The 17,262-nt window shown below is 44.6% G+C and overlaps 2 protein-coding genes across 3 annotated transcripts in view; one reads left to right on the forward strand and one right to left on the reverse strand.

Moving 5' to 3' along the window:
- The first annotated feature begins 133 nt into the window (after positions 1-133).
- On the forward strand, positions 134-8,584 carry cox15 (cytochrome c oxidase assembly factor COX15). Its single transcript, XM_084709815.1, has 9 exons — positions 134-275; positions 837-1,024; positions 1,117-1,239; positions 1,491-1,677; positions 2,338-2,505; positions 4,038-4,119; positions 4,224-4,378; positions 5,994-6,107; positions 7,565-8,584. Exons 1-9 carry the CDS (start codon positions 201-203, stop codon positions 7,694-7,696), a joined length of 1,224 nt encoding a protein of 407 aa, XP_084565941.1. The 5' UTR covers positions 134-200; the 3' UTR covers positions 7,697-8,584.
- Positions 8,585-13,348: 4,764 nt separating this feature from the next.
- The window catches only part of LOC146267832 (A-type potassium channel modulatory protein KCNIP2), a 79,055-nt gene continuing 75,141 nt past the window's right edge, over positions 13,349-17,262 (reverse strand). For both annotated transcript variants that reach the window (XM_084709411.1, XM_084709410.1), the window contains exons 4-8: positions 16,972-17,042; positions 16,740-16,847; positions 16,344-16,448; positions 14,427-14,489; positions 13,349-14,126 (exon numbers count right to left, since the gene is read on the reverse strand). In XM_084709411.1, coding sequence (XP_084565537.1) covers positions 14,079-14,126; positions 14,427-14,489; positions 16,344-16,448; positions 16,740-16,847; positions 16,972-17,042 — 395 coding nt within the window. In that variant the 3' untranslated portion in view covers positions 13,349-14,078. The remainder of the gene's footprint in view (positions 14,127-14,426; positions 14,490-16,343; positions 16,449-16,739; positions 16,848-16,971; positions 17,043-17,262) is intronic.

Consider the following 17,262-nt stretch of genomic DNA (forward strand, 5'->3'; position numbering starts at 1 on the left):
TATTCTAACGTAGTATAATAATCAAACTATGTAATATAACATGGTTTAAATTATGTCATTTTGTTTTCTATGAGACCGTCATAGGTCAAAGTTGAATCGTTGCATGACCGATACACATCATGCTTGTGTAAGGAGAGATCACTGCAAATAATTTCCAACAAATAGCGTGAAGTAGTTAGTGAGTTGGATTGAAAGAAAGAATGCTGCTGTCTTCGTTACGGACTGTGGCACTGCGTGGCTGCAAAAATGCTGGGAAAGGATTCCAACACAGCAATGTAGGTGCATTTTTCTTACAGATATCTGCATTACCTAAAGTAAGCTAGGTAGCTAACGTTAGCTCTAGATAGCTAGCTCTATAGCTATCTTACTCAGCTGAGAGTGAGCTGGAAGGTTTATATTGCCGAATGTTTTTTAATATATATATATTTTTTTCCTATTTTGCCTATTTGCTGATCATTTGTGATCCAAATTTTGGCAAGTTGATTGTTGTCACTGTAGTTGATTATCAAACGCTAGCTTATTAGCTTCCCAGCTAACTTACCCCAGCCAGTCTGCCTAAGAAGGTCAGATGATTTAGCTGGTTAGCCTAGCTGGGCTAACGTTTGCTAGCTAATCAGTACTGTATAGTGTAACGTTAGCTACATGGTCAGGGTCACGTAGTCACTAAGTCGTACCAAAATAAGTTTGATGATAGCTTGCTAACTTTCTACTATATTGTGTGTGAAATCACTACTGGCCAAGGTTTTCACTAGCTTTTTGAAACTAGCTGATTGTAATGAGTGAGGCAGTGTAGCATCCTTGAGTTGATCATCATTCTCACTCTGTGATGACAACAGAGGATCCCCCCGATGCGACAATGGTTGATGAGGAGAGGACAGAGCACCATCACAGCCGAGGTGGGGGCGACCCCGGCGACAGCGGCAACTACAGTGCCCAATGCAGCTACAAACAGGATCCTCGGCCGGTGGTTGCTCGGTTGTAGCGGACTGGTAGTCGGGGCGGTGGTGTTGGGCGGTGTCACAAGGTAAACACCTTGCCTTCGGCGAGCACAAACCATTGTTATCTCACATATTTCAGGTTTGAGCTTGCATGTCTAAACTGTTTTTGCTGTGTCAGGTTGACTGAGTCAGGTCTGTCCATGGTTGACTGGCACCTGGTGAAAGAGATGAAGCCTCCACAGACGCAGGCGGAGTGGGAGGCAGAGTTTGCTAAGTACCAGCAATTCCCGGAGTTTAAGATGTGAGTCCGCTCTTGTAATGTTGACTTCTTGCTTGTCCAGAAACCAACAGCCCTTCGATACGCTCACCAATTCAGATATTGACAAGCTAGAATGGATATCTGACAATAACCCTTACACATCCTAACAGACGGTTGCATGAATGATAATCATTTATTGACCTTATAAGACATGCACTTTGCCTATTCTGTTTCTGCATGAATCGTGACACAGTGCTGTTTCTGTGTCTCATGGCGCCCTTGTCTGTTGGCAGAATGAACCACAACATGACACTGCCAGAGTTCAAGTTCATCTTCTTCATGGAGTGGGGCCACAGGATGTGGGGGCGTATGGTGGGCCTGGCCTACGTCCTGCCCACCATCTACTTCTGGAGGAAAGGCTACCTCAACAGGTCCATGAAGGGACGTGTGGTGGGCCTCTGTGGCTTTGTCTTCTTCCAGGTGAGGAGGAGGGGGCGGGAGACAGTGAGAGACGGCTGGAGAGAGGAGAGGAGGGGAGAGGAGGGGACGTGAGACAGTGAGAGACGGCTGGAGAGAGGAGGGAGCGTGAGACAGTGAGAGACGGCTGGAAAGAGGAGAAGAGAGCAGGGAGCGTGAGACAGTGAGAGACGGCTAGAGAGAGGAGAGGAGGGGGCGTGAGACAGTGAGAGACTGCTGGAGAGAGGAGAGGAGGGGGCGTGAGACACTGAGGGACCGCTGGAATAGAGGAGAGAAGGGGGCGTGAGACAGTGAGAGACGGCTGGAGAGAGGAGAGGAGAGGAGGGAGCGTGAGACAGTGAGAGACGGCTGGAGAGAGGAGGGAGCGTGAGACAGTGAGAGACGGCTGGAGAGAGGAGAGGAGGGGGCGTGAGACAGTGAGGGACGGCTGGAGAGAGGAGAGGAGGGGGCGTGAGACAGTGAGGGACGGCTGGAAGAGAGGGGGGAGGAGACATGGCGAGACAGTGAGAGACGATGAAAAGGATGTGAGCAATGAAAGAGAGCGAGTTACATGTTAGAGAAGTGCCTGTTGTCCTCTCATGTTGAGATGTGTGAGATGGAAGAGAAAGAGAGGCTTGCGTGGAGAATGGCCCCGTTCTGAAGGCTTTGTGTGCCGGGCTCCAGGGTCTCCTAGGATGGTACATGGTGAAAAGCGGCCTGGAGGAGAAGCCAGAGTCGTATGACATCCCGAGGGTCAGTCAGTACCGCCTGTCAGCCCACCTGGGCTCGGCTCTGCTGTTGTACTGTGCCAGCCTCTGGACCGGACTGACTCTGCTGCTGCCTGCTCACAAGGTACCCGCTACCGCATACACAAACACACACACACAAACACACACAGACAACGTATAACAGACACGCACATGTGCATTGTATAACACACAAGTGCACACACAAACATATATTTAAAATTTTAGACACACGCATTGACCATATGAACACACACATACCCATGAATAAGGTTGGGTACCGAAACCCAGTTCCACTATGGAACCGGTTCCTACGCAACCGGAAGCAATCGGACCAGATAAGAATGCAAATTTCGGTTCCTCATTTCAATTCCACTTAATGTGTCGACTGGAATATTTTCTGTCTGTCGCTACGAAACGGACGTAGAAATCTCACACTTTCTATGTAGTCTACCGTTAGCTAGCTACCGTAAATGTAGGCTATTTTTAAAATGCCATATTTTCCCTCTGGGCTCACCAAAACGGATGTAAAAGCATAATAACCATTCACCGGACGTGATCGCTTGTAAACATATTACACTTGCTCTGCTAGTCTATCGTTAGCTAGCTAGCTAGATTTTTGTGCATCTAAAAAGCCTAAAGCGAAGCGGTCGAAAGTGTGACTATTTCATAGCCAAGGAATCCGACATTGCAAAATGCAACAAATGTTTCAAAACGATTATGTGCAAAGGGGGAAGCATGTCGAACTTATTGAAACATGCGGCGACACACGGGATACACAGAGGGATGCACCGTGTTCGACAGCTTGCGGACATCAGTCCCTGGTCCCGGGACAGCCTCCAATACCTGTGTTTACAGGCCTCTTCAACACCATCTGAGAGAGTTTTCTCCTGTGAAGGACATGCCATTTGTCAGGAGAGGTTTCGTATCTTGCCAGAGAAGGCAAATATGGTAATTGTTCTGCAAAAGAACTGCTAAAGTTTGAAGCTGGTTTAGTTAGCATACAAACTCAACATTTATTTTGTTGTTACTTGTTAATAGTGCAACACATTTATTGTTAAATTATTGTAGTTGTATGTTAGGTGACTTAGGTTTACTTATTTTATATTTAAGTAGGCTACTTCAAAACTTTAATATATTGTTACATTTAAATAATACAAATAAAAAACTATAATAGAGCCTTTCTTTTGTGTCTTAATACCGTTTTTTCAAGAATCTGAATCATTTTAAAAGTAACGGTTCGGCATCGGAATCGTAAAAATCCAATCGATACCCTACACATGAAGATAAAGCACATCACACATGTACACACACACACTTTATAAAAGATGTACACACATGCCATGAACATGTATACACACACTCACGCTATATAACAGTCACACGCACACATGACTATGTATTACAGTACAATAACTATCCCTTTTTAATGACCCTCTCTGTGTCCCCACCACTTTCTATGATTCTTTCTGTCTCTTTTCCCCCATCTGTTTCACACCCACACTTTCTTTCCATCTCTCTCTCTCTCTCTCTCTCTCTCTCTCTCTCTCCATGCTTCTCTCTTTCTGTCTCTCTCCCTTCAACACTCCCTGTCTCTCTCACTCCCACATTCTCTCTCTTTCTTGGTCTCTTTCTCAGCTGGCTAACACCCAACGTTTGACTCAGCTAAGAAGGTTTGCCAAGGGAACGGGTGGACTTGTATTCCTCACTGCTCTCTCAGGTTAGCTGTGTGTGTGTTTGTGTGTGTTTCCTGATGCTGCGGAGGTAAGGTGGAGGGGGGAGGTTGCTATGAAATCCTAGGGCTGACCCTGTGCTGGTGTCTAGGTGCGTTTGTGGCGGGGCTGGATGCAGGGCTGGTCTACAACTCCTTCCCCAAGATGGGCGAACGCTGGGTCCCTGACGACCTGCTGGCCTTCTCCCCCACCCTCAAGAACTTCTTTGAGAACCCCACCACGGTCCAGTTTGACCACCGGGTGCTGGTGAGTCTGCCTGGAGGGGGGTCACTGCCCTGAGAGCCACTATCTACTGCTGTCAGACAGGTTCCATGTTGTGCAGTCCCTAATAATGGGCCTCATTCACCAATATCTTCCTAAGTTATTACTTACATTTGTTCTTGGGTGACCAGATTTGAGTTTGTGAAAAAGAGGACACTTTGTCGTGTAAACGTGTGTGTGTGGGGGGGGGGGGTAGTAATAATAATAGTAATTGTGAACGACCCAGAGAAACACATATATCCGACGAGGCAAAATCCCGGACAATTTTGGAATCCCTGCCGGACGCATTTTTTAGGTCTCGAAAAGAGGAGATGTCCAGGTAAAAGAGGACATATCAGGGTAAAAGAGGACGTCTGGTCACCCTATAAAAGCCCTGTTGATTCCCTTAAAAGGGCATGAGATGGCAGGGCCGTGTGCACACTCAGAGAAATGTCGAAAAGACATGGTAAAGACGGTGGAGGCCTCGACTCCAAAAGACGGAAAAACTGAAGTAATTCTGAAGTGGAGGTACGGCTGCGAGAAGTTGGCGACAAACGACACATCATATTGAGTAGCGTCAGCGGTGGATACAAAGCAGTAAATTAAACCGATTCATGGAATGCAATTACTCATGCAGTGAACTCTGGATCTGGAGAAGGGCACATAGTTGATGAAGTGAAAAATAAATGGTTTGATCTGAAATCTGAGGCAAAAAAAACATATTTCAAAACATGGAAGACAGATGACAGTTACAAAGATCCACAAGGACTGCTCTTGGCAGCCTAAAGCGTCCCAACAGGTACTCGTCACTCCGTGGATAAATCGGTATGGTCACGGAAGATGCGTACCCTCCTCGGCACGATTTGCAAAATTCTGCAGCAGCAATAAATACTCCATTGTGTGGTGTCCTAGTGTGTGGAATAGGCCTACTTTGGGCCTATAAATACCGTGATAAGTCACTTATTATTGGATGGCAAGGCTCCCCGTTAACATAATTGATGTGAATTGAAGGCTAAGCAAGGCTAGTTTATTTATATACCTAGCACAATTCATACACAATGAGCAGAAGTGTAAGTGTAGTGTGTGTTTATTAAAACATATATGTATAAATTGTGTAAAATAATGAAAATTATTAGTTGCAAAATTGTAAAGGAGAGAAATTACATTTTAAATTAAAATGGACAAAAACGGTTCAGCTTTCAATTGTGTGTAAAAGTGCTCTTGGGTGTGCGTAAATTCTGTTCTTACCAAAGAACAAATACCAAATAAAAAAACATTGGGTAATGCCAGAATCTTTGTGAAAACTGCATAAGTGGGGTTTAAGAACAAATGTGTTCTTAAGAACATTTGGTGAATGAGGCCCAGTTTGCTCAGTGGGTGTTTACATTAGGTTCCATATTGGCATGTAATTAGATAGCCTGTGTTGTTGCCGTTTCCCCTCGCTAATATGAATGTAACCATTTCAGTAATTAGTTTGGTTTGATGTCAGTGATGAATATCCATTCTCCATCTTACTAATATAGATATCCACCCTTTGCTCCTCTCCCCTCTTCTGCTCTCCACTCCTGTCTCTGTGTCTCTCCCTGCCCCTCCCCTCTCCATTCCCCTCTCCTCTCTCCAGGCCATCTCCTCCCTCACAGCCATCACAGGTCTCTACTTGTTCTCCAGGAATATGAGACTACCCCGGAGGGCTAAGATCGCCATCAGCCTGCTAACAGCCATGGCCTATGGACAGGTACTCACAAACACTCTACCTAGCACACGCACTACATACTACACACTCACTTCAGACACTGCACATTATACCCCCCATACGACATACTCCGCACACTATATACTAAACACCATAGTGCACTCGGCACACGATAGAACACACTTCTTATTCTACACACTATACAGTACATTTTAGACCAGTGGCAGGGCTTGAAAATGTAATCATTTTGGTCGCATATGCTCCTGAAATCGTATCTTTGCAACTTCAAAATACATTTAGGAACATTTGTGCGCGTGCAAATAATCGTTATGGTGCAACCTGTTTGAATTTATTTACAAAACTGTACAGAATGTGCCTGCTGAGAGCTGATCCAGTAACCAGTGTAACGTTGTATCCTACGACACATAACCAATTCAACTTAATCTTTACGTTATTAATAGTGCTGTCAAATGATAAAAATATGTTATCACATTTATTGCATTAATGTCATAGTTAACTTGCGATTAATTGCACATTTGTATTTATTCATTCATATCCATTGATTTATTTGTGTCCTTTTTTTCTCATTTTAATGCTTTTATCAACATGGAAAAGTGGATCGTATTGCTTAGTGCAAATGTTTTTTATTTAAATTGAAAACAACGTTGCAATCGCCTGGCCTTGACGAAGGGGTGGATAACTTGTATCCGCTGTGTGCTTGGCCATCAAATGGTATTCAGACCGGACACATACAGACTGGCCTTGCCCAACGACACAAAGTCATTTGGAACGAATCCAACTGGCAACCTTCAGATTACTAGACCAATTCCCTAACTGCTCAGCCACCTGATTCCCTTAGCCAGCTCGCAAGCCCAAACAAGTGTGTGCGGCGTGCCTGTTGTTTTGTTTACGATCTAGCTAGATCCGGTGTGGTGTTGTAGTTTTTCTAACGTCAGTAGTTGCTGCAACAGCATGTGAAAAAAACAAAAACGTTAATTGCGCAAAAAAAATTTACGCCGTTAAAACGGGTTTACGTTAACGCCGTTAATAATGTGTTAAACTGACAGCACTAGTTATTAACTTTAATACAGATTTAGATTTTAGGTTCAAATTAGCTGTCAATCACTCCTTATCGCTACGCTCTGTTGTCACAAGACAGGGAACTAACTTGTGGTAAATGTGCTGGTTCTCCTAACTTTTTAAAGTGTGTTGGAGCAGGGAAACACCTAAAACATGCAGGGCAGTGGGCCCTGAGGACCAGGGTTGAAACCCCTATTCTATACCAAAGTACTACTCTACACTATATAGTACACACTACTTACTCTAGACACCATATACACTATATCACTTAGTACACACTATTCACACAACAAAGTATCTACTCTACACCCTACATACTGCATACAAACAATTTCAATTCAACTAATAATGCCAAGACATGCCACAATTGAAGGTATAAAAGCACTAATTGTCGGCCCTGTCCTGTTGGGGGGTTTCAGGTTGCCCTGGGCATCAGTACCCTGCTGCTGTATGTGCCCACCCCCCTGGCAGCTACCCACCAATCAGGCTCTGTCGCCCTCCTCTCGCTCGCTATCTGGGTCCTGGCAGAACTGAGGAAGGTGCCCAAGTAGACGCCCTCTCTGCTCCCTAAAGACCCTCCATGACAAGGCCCCAACGAGATCCTGACCACCAGCCCTCTTCAGAGCGGAATGTGCAATGACGACTTCACAGATGGATGGTTTGGAAATGGTTAGCTTGGTATTGTTAGGGAAAAAAGAGAGATGGGGGAAGGTAGGCAAGAGTGAGGGTGAGAAGAGCTTGGAAGTGTGCGGCAATAATGATTCATTGTGATGAAGTATTGATTTATTTTCAAATTGCTAAATGTTTTTGGTCTAACCTTGCAAGATTGTTCATTCCACAGCTTGTTGAGACAATGGGTGATACCGACTTAAACATATTTGACCGAGATGGTTGTCTTCTAAGTGGTGGGCTCTCTCTGCAGTCGTTTTTCCAATGTGGCAACATTTATTTATGTTAATGCCCCTAGCCAACAACATGCAAGATCAATATAGCAAACATACATATATCACACAATATAGTAATTTTTAAACCTCTAGGCACATCATAGTTTTCACATAGTAATTAACACCTTATCTTCCAACCTGAAACATGAGAATTAATTAATTGTGTATCTTGAATGCACATTTCATTCCAGGTGAAGTATGTTTATAAAGTTTGGTCTGTGTGCCTTTCTCTCTGTAAATACGGTGTTTTGGGTTTAAACTGCTCATTGCAGGTTGTGTTCTTTTGTTGTGGGGGAGGAGTGGACCTTGGTGGGGGTGGGAGGTCATGGCGCTGGAGGTCAGGGGTCAGGGGAGGTCCTGGTGCTGGAGGTCCGGGTCAGGGGGTATTTAACATGCGTACATATGTCAATAGTTAAATTATTTCCTAAAGTGAATGTTACTTTTTGTAAAACTGTAATGCAATAACAGTGTGACAATAAATGATAAATGACAAAATCTGTCTTTTTTTGGGGGGGGGGGGGGGGCTTGTCTATGAGAAATAAGTGGGTAGTTGGAGGTGAGCGTCCATGGATCAGAACCAGGTTCCATCTTTACATTACAAAGAATATGCTGGAGTGCATTAGTGTCGTTTTTGTTACGACAAATATGCTGTGGAGACTACCAATAGTAAGTCATGAAGTATAGATTTCAATACTTCAAGCAAGCTGCAAGATGGCTCATTCCACAGCTTGTAAGAGTGTTTGAGGAGATGGCCAGCTTGGCTTGTCTTGAGGACTCTTGTACAGTGTGTGTCAACAACAATGTCAATATAGCACAGAGAAATCATTTGGCATTGTAATGGCTGGTTGACATGTAGCTGTGTAAAGCTCAAAAGTGTAATTTCTAGATGTTTCTTTGTAGCCTGACGTTGTCATACTCATATTTCTAGTCAGAATATGAGTCTGAGAACTCTCTGTTGGGCTTTGACTACGGGGCGTGTTTCAAACAAGCCTGGAAAACAAATGCCTCTTCGCTCAATTAGATAGACCTACAACCAATCAGAGCAACGTAATATGTTGTTTGTTCAAAACAAATTCAACTTAAGCGCTCTTTCATGACGTTGTTGATTACGTTACTGTTGATCATCTGTCCATCATCGTATAAAGCCCGCCCTGGCAATTTCATTGGTCCGTCCCGATTCTGGGTTTTCTGTAGTTGTCCCCAATACGAGACCCTCAAGACCCAACTTCCCGAACACATTTTTTTGTGGGCGGGAGAAGTAAGGCTGGCAGCCAGGCTAGTTTCTTTGTTACTGAAATATGAAATATGTGCTCTGTTAGCATTGTAGGAATTTCCTTCAATTGTCAACTAGTTCATTTAAATGCGATGTGATGAACCTTTTGCTGATGAAGCTACACATATCTTGCTCAAAAGAATCACAGGAAGAAAAATATGCATGCTTTAGTTTCATTTCCACGACAGCATGGAGTCTTCACAAAGTAATTGGCACACATTTATCTTCAAACCTGAATCATGAGAACAAGTGATTTGGGTGGCTTGAATGTGCATTTCCTTACAGGTGAAGCATGTGTGCAAGGTTTGGTCCAGGTGTCTTTCTCTCTGGAAAAGGTGCGTGAGAGTTTAAACTACGTGACACTACGTGTCCCTCATCTACGCTGACACACACTGGTTTACTGCAGGGTGTGTTCTTCTGTTGTTGGGAGGGAGGTCCGGGCCCTGGAGGTTAGGGGTCAGGGAGGGGTCAGGGTGGAGAGTACGGAGGTATAGCTGTATGGGAATAGTTAATGTTTGGAATTTGCAATCAGAATATCACTTTGTTACAATGCATGTTACATAAATGAAAGTGTGTTATGTTACAATTTCTCTCAATAGCTAAAACACTAAAACCCATTGGCTGAACAAAGTTCTCAGTTGCCTGAACTAATTTAGCTCATTGTACAGTCTGTTGTTAATACCTTAAACCATTTCACATGGTAAAACACAATTTGCAGAGCTCCCTTAGACTTTTCAACAAAACTCTAAACACATTCTCATTCTCAAAACACATTCTGCACTCTAATGCACATGTCATCCATCCTGGTAAACACAAGTAGCAAGAATCAAACACAAACACAGAAAACATGTCATTGATCTACCGCAACCACTCAAAATTGATTTCATTTGTTTCAAATGATTTGACACAACCCATGTAAGCCAGCTCAGAGAGGAAACAGGTTGTTGGAGGTGAGAAAATATTGTTTGTGATGTTGACAGTGCTCTGGCCTGACCCAGCCCAAAGACAAGAAGAAGCAGATTGATCACGTTTACTCCTTTGATTTTTGTCCCTTTTAGTATTGTATACTGTAGTACAGTGCATTGTAGGCTGTATACTGTACAATCAACACATTGTATGGCTCTGAAAATTGTGCTTTCGATTTGTTACAGTAACACTACTGACTGCTCGATAGATTTGGACTGGTTGCAGGTTCAAATCAACAAAGAACAAGAATGACAGTATCACAGAGACAAAGCACAAGTTTGTGAGATGCAGGGTACAGTACTGTATAGGTAGCCTGACGTTGTCATATTCATAATTCTGGTCAGAATATGAGTCTCTATGAGTAACTCTCCGTTGGGCTGTGGGTATGGGGTGTGTTTCAGCCAAACTTGTTAAAAAAAATGCCTTTTCCCTCAATTGGATAGACCTACAACCAATCAGAGTAACTTAATATGTTTGTTGAAAACAAATTCAACCCAAGCGCTCGTGGTGGCGTGGTTGATTACGTTACTGTTGATCATCTGTCCATCATCGTAAAGCCCGCCCTGACAATTTGATTGGTCCGAACAGCTCCTTCAGGTGTAGTTTTTCCCCAACCGAGCTACCCCAGACCCAACTCTCGACCACATGTTTTTGTGGGCGGGGCAGCCAGGCTACTGAATAGGGGTACAAGGAGGAGAAAGAACAAAAACAATTGCCAAGAGCAAAGCAGAGTAGTCATTTCTGATCAATTTTGAGCTATTATGATAGAACATGTTTTCATTCATCAAAAGACAATGAAGGATAAATATGACATTTGTTTTGAGATTAAACATGTACTTCTCCCTTAGAACTATATGTTTTGAACAATGTGTTTTCTATTTTTTGGTGTATCGTGTACTGACTGCTTGATAGTGTATACCATCGGTGGATCGGATGGGTTTGGATGTTCAGAGTTATCAAATTAATTACCTCCAGTCATCCATGCATAGCAATTGTGATTTTATTGTCTCTGTACAAAATATACACATATTGAATAATATGCAATGCAACCAGTTGAGGCTAGCAAACTAGACAGTCTGTAGGCTACACCAGGTCAGCAGGTTTTTGTTGCTCGAGACATAGTACATGCGAAGATAAACAGGGCTCCCCTCAAGTAGAACGGGTGGAAGTCACCTACAGCAGCAGCTAAGGGACACACAGAGCCAGGGCGCTTTATCCCAAAGGAAAAACAAGAAAGAAAAATATGGTGAAAAACATATTTCAGTGTTATAATGTGAGAAAAATGACAAGGGGTTTGCTGGAAGTGCAGGTAAGTACAACAAAGACATCTCTCCACGGACCAGAACCACACTGCAGACAGTACACTACTGAGAAGACTTTGAAATGCTTTCTTGTAGATTTTTTAAAGCATACTAGTATTAAATGAGACCTCAAATGGGAATAGTCTGTCAAGTACGTTTAGTAAAGAATTGGTTTTGGGAATGCTTCCTGTTTTAATACTCAATGTATTCAATATTCTATCCTCTTCTTTCAATGCTCTGGAGCAGGTAATCACCGGTCCTTCATCACCAGTAGAAGGTCTCTCTCTCTCTCTCTCTCTCTCTGTCTCTCTCTCTGTTTCTCCCTCTCTCTATAAAAAACCCCTTTGTGATGTTGAGTTGGAATTAGCATTCTAGGTAACAGAACAGCTTGACAACACAGACACGCGCACACACACACACACACACACACACACACACACACACACACACACACACACATACACCTCCAGTTCTGTTTTTCCAATCTTCCTAGTAATTCTGACTGATCCAGTACCAGTAGCTGCATTAACAAATCTCTTCTTCACTGTATTAATCTTTGGTGTTTCAGAGAGTGGAAGAAGTGAAGGTTATCTCCCTCCCACACACACACACACACACACACACATACACACAAACACACACAAACAAACACACAAACAAACACACAAATACATAAAGTGCAGCTCACATGAGTCTCTGACACTCAAACAGATGTGGAATAGGTCATGTGTGGGATGTTGTAAAAAGAAAAGGGATGTTTTTTTTAAAAACAAAAGTATTGCTCTAGTCTTGCTTTTCTCACAAAAAGAAAGAATACTGTCGTCATCACAACCCTCTTTTCAGTTGCCAGGGGAACCGCGTGTTTACCTCGGAACAAGCCATGTTTGATTCAGTCTCGCTCCGAAAATCCTGTGGACTCCAACATGAATGTAGCATATTAATCGCTTAATCAATGTCAGGGGAGGAGCTGGGCATGTCAACTATGTGAAAGCTGTACGATGTAAAGAGTTAGCAACACAAACTGTTATTGAAGAGATACAACAGTCACAACACACTGACATATACGGTTGTGGAAGGCCAGCAGGCTGACTATGAATGGGTAGTCTAGTCTTTCCCATGGAGAAACACACACACAGCATATACTTGTGCATACACACATACACGCACACACTCATACAGCATTGTGTATTTTCTAGGGGAGAGTATACGATAGGATTTCACACCAGCAAGGCCTCTCTCTCCCACACACACACACACACACGCACACACACACACATGTGCACACACACATAACACATACACAGCCATGCAAGGCGCCTGTGAATGTGGGAACAGACAGACAAACAGACAGAGACAGCTTTGGAGTTTCTCTATAAATACATATTAGGTTATTTGTGACATCATCATGCTATAGAATAATTAACTATTTATCGAAAAACAAAATGTCCAAATCTCTACACATCTGCCAATCCGCCTCTCTCTCTCTCTCTCTCTCTCTCTCTCTCTCTCTCTCTCTCTCTCTCTCTCTCTCTCTCTCTCTCTCTCTCTCTCTCTCTCTCTCTCTCTCTCTCTCTCTCTCTCTCTCTCTCTCTCTCTCTCTCTCTCTCTCTCTCTCTCTCTCTCTCTCTCTCTCTCTCTCTCTCTCTCTCTCTCTCTCTCTCTCTCTCTCTCTCTCTCTCTCTCTCTCTCTCTCTCTCTCTCTCTCTCTCTCTGTCTCTCTCTCTCTCTCTCTGTCTCTCTCTCTCTCTCTCTCTCTCTCTCTCTCTCTCTCTCTCTCTCTCTTTAGCAGTAACGTCTCTCATTGTGTTTGGTTGTTCCTATCTCCGGTGTCGTTCCTTCTGTTGTCCACTTCCCTCTGTTGTCCTCTGGCTTCCTAGCGGGCCGTATGGACGGAGTTCATGATCTCCGGGCGGGAGTGCTCCTCTGCTCCTCTGACCCCCCCCACCCCCCCACGGACCCATCAGCCTGGATCCTGTTAGAGAAGCTCCATGCTGATCCAGGGTCAGTGGTGAGGGCGGGTCTAGTCTTACTGCAAGTTCAGCCAGAGGGTTCTGGGGAGAAAGCAGCTGACTTCAGATCTGCAGAATCCTGGTGCGTCCACGTTGAAGAGGATGACAGCAGTGTGGGCGTGTCTAGTCTAGGAGCCAGCCTCTTCTCTTCCTGTCGCCGGGCAGGAGAAGGGGGACTGGACGGAGGGACGAGGACCACTAGTGTTGCAGACAGGTAAGGACGGAGAAGAGCGAGCGAGAGAGGGACGGAGGGGGGAGGTGAAGTTCCCACTATCCTACTTACACATCTCCACAAACACTCACGCACACACGACATGGATCAAAGCAGTCGCACATCCTCACATCCGCATGCACCCATGTACATGTATACAGCACACATACACACACACACACACACCACCCCCAGCCTGCCCTCTCTTGGTCCGTGGTTTACTCAACGACTAGATGACATTGTCAAACAGCTGCATGGACTGCATGATGTTCTCATCCTGAAAGAGGGAGAAAGAATAGAAAAAGAGAGAAGTTAGATGGATTGAGAGAAAATGGAGGGTCAAATGAAAGAGAGAAGAGGTAGATAAGAAAGAAAGGGGAGAGAAAAGGGAAAGAGAACAATAAAAGCGAGGAGGAAGAGAGTGAAAGAGAGAGAATGGAAAGAGAAAAATAAGTGGTAGATAAAAGAGAGACAGAAGGGAATGGGAGATAGGGAGAGAGAGGGCCCGTCAAAGACAGTTCTCAACTGTGCAGCGTAATAGGTTGTAGTGGAGAGAGGGCTAAGCAGGTGACCTTACCTTTTGGCAAGACTCCATGAACTCCTCAATAGTGACCACCCCGTCATTGTTACGGTCCATTTTCTGATGAGAGTACAGAAGACAGACACATTCAGAAAGGGAGAGAGAGAGATGGAGAGACAAAAAAGAGGCAAAGAGAGAGACAGACAGAGAGAGAGACAGACAGACAGAGAAAAGTAGGTGAAAGGGAAACAAAGAGAAAAAGAGAGACAGAAAGATAAAGACGGAGAAATAGAGAACCAGAGAGAGTGTGAGTGAAAAAGAGAGATAGAACGAAAGAGATAGGGTAGCCTTAAGACAGTTCTTTTTATCATGCACTGACAGCTCCCAGAGACAGATAAACTGCCTGTTATGTGTCCGGAGATTCTGTGCCGATCAATAGAGCTGAAGCTCTAGTTGAACTCGAATAAGACCTGCCTTTGGCCTGAGCATTCAAAGTCCAGTCAAAGAGATTTATGGCTCATATACACAATATAACACAGGTCATTCTGGGCATTATTTGGACAGAGCAAGGCAACTCTCAAATATCAAATGTTCCTTCAATTGTATTCATGTTTCAGCTTAATGAATGGGCAGGACTGGGATATCTTAGTGCCAGATAGACAGCAATATGTCAAATGAAATAAAAGTATGTATATGTGAGAGAGACAGAGTGTGAGTGTGTGTGTGTGTGTGTGTGTAAGAGAGTGTGTGTGGTGTGTTTGTTGTAGCTGGGTAGGGCAGGCCAGGGACTCAGTCACCCAGATTGCGGCACATCACAGCACAATCTCAGCCTCTCCATGTCAGCACCATGGACAGCACCCCCTGATCAGCACAGGTAGAGACCAAGGGGCAACCTCTGGGGTTGAACAATTAAGCCAATTAGGAAGTGTCTTAAAGTGCAATACCGCCAGTGGTCGCCAGGGTCTACCTCCAAAAAACTCTGGCTCCAATTGAGTCCCATTCAAAAATTGCCAAATTCTCACATGAAATACTCAAATTCTCATGAAAGTAAAAAGCTAGAAAGCTAGCTCAAGCTAGATTCCCTTCTTCTTTTCAGTGTCCTGGTGGTCCATCTGAAAATGATTTGATAATTAAGTAGATATTAGGCCTCAAAGATCGGTATATTTCGGGACGTGGATGGCTTGATTGACAGGTCCACTCCGGAGTGATTGACGGCCCTTTTGAACAAGGGGGGTCTTCTCAATGGAAGATAACGAGGTTTGCAGCGACTTCGCGCAGTTTAGTAGCCAGGGGCATAGAGGCAAGTAGAGGAGAAAGGCCGGTAGCGAGGTGGCTTCTCAGTCAGACCCGCCCATGGACCCGCCTTTCGCCCCTCCACAACTTTGCCCTCTCGTCCAAATATGGTCACATCTGGCTCCAAAAACCCAAGAGGGCGACCAGGAAGTGCCAAAAAATTGAGGCTTCAAAACGGGCTTTCACAAACCAATGAGTGATGTCACGATGACTACGTCCATTCTTCACATACAGTCTATGGTAGAGACCAGCCGTCCGGGTCAGCACCATGGACAGCACCCTGGTGCACACCACCGCAAGAACTCCCAGCATGCTTACCAGTCAGACGCCCACTAGCTCCACTATAATAGCCAGAGACTGTTCCAGTGGAGGAAACTAAACCACGGTCTCTCTCGACCCACCAAACAACGTCACAGTCAGCCTCTACGTCCAAACCCACGACCCCAACCCTCGGCGGCTCGCTTCCCCCGACGGCCCGAGGCCCTATGCCTGGGTCAAGTGGGAGAGCGAGCCGAACCCTCGGCACGCGTTGCCACGGCTTTTCCCTCCCCGGCAAGTCAGCCTCTGTGCTGTTCCTGCCGCGGTGTGTGCCGTGTGCGTGTGTGTGCAGAGTCTGTGTGGTGTGTGCGTCTGCATTGTGCGTGGGGTGTGTGCAGTGGGCGTGTGGTGTGAGTGTGTTACCTGAAAGAAGCTCTCAACGTGCTCTCTGGGGGCATCGTCCTGCATAGAGGGGTAGGTGTACTTCCCCATCATGTCGTAGATGGACTTCATGATGTCCATCATCTCCTGAGGAGGGGAACACATGAACATTCAAAGACACGGTGAGAACATGAACATGAATGGGAAGAGGATCGAGAGGATGAAGGAAGAAAGGGGTGGGAGGGGTTACAATAACCATCAATAGAGAGGGGAGAGGGGGAGAGAGGGAAAGATACGACAGTCAAAGATGTGTGTGCGTGTGCGTGTGTGTGTGAGAGAGATAGAGAGAGAGAGAGAGAGAGAGAGAGAGAGAGAGAGAGAGAGAGAGAGAGAGAGAGAGAGAGAGAGAGAGAGAGAGAGACAGTGTGTGTGTATCACCTCTTTGGTGATGCAGCCGTCCTTGTTAAGGTCATACAGGTTGAAGGCCCAGTTTAGCCTGTCTGTGATAGTTCCTCTCAGAATGATAGACAAGCCAAATACAAAGTCCTGTAAAAAAAACACACACACGTTTGTACAGCGTTTATGGATTCAGTTGTAAATTTCCATGTTAGCCAGTCAGGCGGATAGACAGGCAAAACTCCCAGCTCATCATTTTAATTTTTTGTCTTACCTCAAAACTAACGGATCCATTCTTGTTGGTGTCGAAGGCTTCAAACAGGAAGTGAGCATATGTACTGGAGTCTGGAAGAACAGCAGGTGTATCTGATACATGGCTCTATGCACTATACTAACATCACTAATTATAGACGCACAGATAAATATAACTGTTATTTAAATATATCTTCATATGAGACCTTTGCTACCCACTTTGCTACCCACACACATTCAAGCAAGTTGTTTACATATTGTCAGACTATATCTGTAAGCAGAGCCCTGTGTTAAAGTGTTTAATGTCATTTGA

The sequence above is a fragment of the Hypomesus nipponensis genome, chromosome 11 (assembly GCF_054491055.1).
Source record: "Hypomesus nipponensis isolate SF chromosome 11, ASM5449105v1, whole genome shotgun sequence".
Classification (NCBI taxonomy): domain Eukaryota; kingdom Metazoa; phylum Chordata; class Actinopteri; order Osmeriformes; family Osmeridae; genus Hypomesus; species Hypomesus nipponensis.